This window comes from Cryptococcus neoformans, chromosome 4 (genome assembly GCF_000149245.1).
Source record: "Cryptococcus neoformans var. grubii H99 chromosome 4, complete sequence".
NCBI classification, from domain to species: Eukaryota; Fungi; Basidiomycota; class Tremellomycetes; order Tremellales; family Cryptococcaceae; genus Cryptococcus; species Cryptococcus neoformans.
In genome coordinates, this window is record NC_026748.1 from 798,520 (window position 1) to 801,019 (window position 2,500).

Sequence of the window (2,500 nt, forward strand, 5' to 3'; positions counted from 1 at the left end):
GCGAGCTTGCGAAGAGGTTTGGAAGATAGTGCCTTGTTGGATGATGAAGATGAAGAAGAAGAACTGGAAACGGACGAGATGCCTCAATTGATTTCCGCCGTCTTACGACGTATCCTTCCTTCTCTGCGTATCATCTCCAAGTGGCTCAAGCTAAACACTACCTACCTCTCTCGTCTCGCATCGCCATCAAGCAACGATCAAGCTTCTTCACCGGAGCTCAGGGCGGCGATATCCTCTTTCTGGAACACTTACCAAGCCTTTTTCCAATCCTCTTCCAAACTCTTCATTCTTGAACGTCTTCCATCGATCACAAGGCCTCTAGAAGAGGATATTGATATGCGAGGATTTGCGCCTCTCCAAAAGGGCAAGACGGCTGATATCGACTCTTTTGCAGCTGGTGCGACCTCGGCGACGGATTCAGCGGATGCGGGGGGAGATGTGGATGGTGAATATGAAGGGAGGGAGGTGCACCCGAATGAGGAGCATCTGATGAGGTTGGGGGATATACAAGTGGACGGGTTGTTGATCGGTCAGAGTCTGGGATATGCTGATCCCCTTCACACCTTTACCAGCGGAACATTTGCCATCCCCGAAGCTACCGAGCTACCAAACGTGCCGCGGGTGGATGAATATGAAAGGGAACATGATCTTCAGTCAATCTCGACCAACACTGAGGATGATCCGGTCAACCTCGCTATGCGTGCAAGTCTTGGTGTTGAGAGTGTTGATGAGGAAGATGATGAGGATGAAGAGGAAGTTATCGTCTGGAACCGGTATGTCTATAGTTCTGATGTCTGGAAAAATAGAAACGTGTACAACTGACACACAACAACAGTGGAAGGGAGAATGTGGTGGATACCAGCGTATACCAGCCGGCCCGAACCATTCCTGCTCAGATCCCGGGCCCAATGATCCCACCTCCCCAGCACCGCCTTCAACATCAGCAAAGCCAAACGGCCATGGATCTTTTACAGGATCTCCTACAGTCTACCTCGCCTGTTGTACACTCGTCGGGCAACAACTCGCCTGCTCTTGCAGCATCTTCATCTTCACCGTATGGCCATCAATTATCCCCTTCTTATACTCAGGCTGGATTTCCCGGCATGAGCAAAAACATGAGCGGACCAAGCGCTGGTATTCCTTCTCCTCATAACACGCAAATGCCTCCCGGTATGTCTGTACCCGGACCAGCCCCTGTTCCACAACCTGTAGTACGGCCTGTGCAGCAGCAGCAGCAGCAGCATCCTGGACAAGCCAAGAATCCAGGTCAGGTCCCTTCTCTCTTCCTGGGATCTCAGGGGGGTAGTATCTGGACTATGACTCGTGAAGAAAGCCAGCAAGGCCGCGCAAGGAGATCTGGCGCTGGTGCTGGCACTGGTCCAGGCATGGGTTGGGTAGGCGGTGATGAAGGCCAGCAAGGTTCGGTTACTTCTTCCCAAGGCCCTCCTCCTGGTTTCGGGATCCCTCAAGCACCACCCCAAATTGCCCAACCTTTAGCGGCTGCTCAGATGCATCAACCTCAACCTCAAGCCCACGTGTCGATGCAGAATATGGGGTTATCCACATCCACTGCTTCTGCCACCCTCCAAGCTCAAGCCACTTTCTCCCGCCCTTCGCCTGGACCCGTTGCTGCCCCTCCAAATCTGACGCACCGCCCCTCTATGCCCAAGCTCCACCACCATGGATCACCTGCGCGACAGACCCCCATCCAAGTCCAACACCCTACGCGTCAACCGCGCGGACCGTCGGCCAACCCGTCCGGGACTTGGGGCTTGTCCAACATGAACATGGGGGGCATGGGCATGGGCATGTCCAACGTCCCGTTGCCTGTGCCCAAGAGTGAAGGTGAAGTACCGGTACCGTATTATATGCGGCCTGGAGTGTTTGGTGGGGGTGCAGGGACTCCTGCGCGGGCAGGTGGGATCAGTGGGGTGGGTGGAGGAGTACCCGGAGCTGGAGCTGGAAGTGGAAGTAGGAGTGGAAGTGGAAGTGGGAGGGATGGGGCAGGGCAAGGGATTTGGGATGGCACGAGGAGTTTCGGGATGGGACAAGGCTGGATGAGCGGCTCGTGATACCTCTCTGTCAGAATCCCTCCCTGTCCGGATCTTTGGGCGGAAGACGAGCGAGAGAAGAAAAGTGATAGGACAGCAGGATGACACTCGGGATTGTTCCGCTATAACGAATCGAGAGTCTCAAGAATCCAAAGACCTTTTTCTTCCATGTCTTCGTCTTCTTGTCGCGGTACCAAAAAGTCCATCTATCGCAAAGACGTTGGCGGTGAGGTATAAAAGGTACGGAAAATGGGTCTTTACTACAGAACCAAAACGAAAAGAAGAAAAAAGTTTTCAGAGATGCAAAAATGGAGATAAGAAAATGGAGATGGAAAAAAATCTAGAAAAGAAACCTGATGTAGTCTGTAGAATCAATGCATCGCGAAAAGAATATGATGCACCGAAGTTTTGACGAAGACTGATGAAATCAAATGTTTGCTGAACAAGGA

At 52.6% G+C, this 2,500-nt stretch overlaps 1 protein-coding gene; it reads left to right on the forward strand.

Annotated features, from left to right (window-relative positions):
* The window catches only part of CNAG_05233 (hypothetical protein), a 4,165-nt gene extending 1,700 nt beyond the window's left edge, over positions 1–2,465 (forward strand). Inside the window, exons 5-6 of the mRNA XM_012193402.1 lie at positions 1–773; positions 836–2,465. The exon at positions 1–773 is cut by the window's left edge and continues 268 nt beyond it. Of these exons, the coding sequence (XP_012048792.1) occupies positions 1–773; positions 836–2,072 (2,010 nt within the window). The 3' untranslated portion in view covers positions 2,073–2,465.
* Positions 2,466–2,500: the final 35 nt, after the last annotated feature.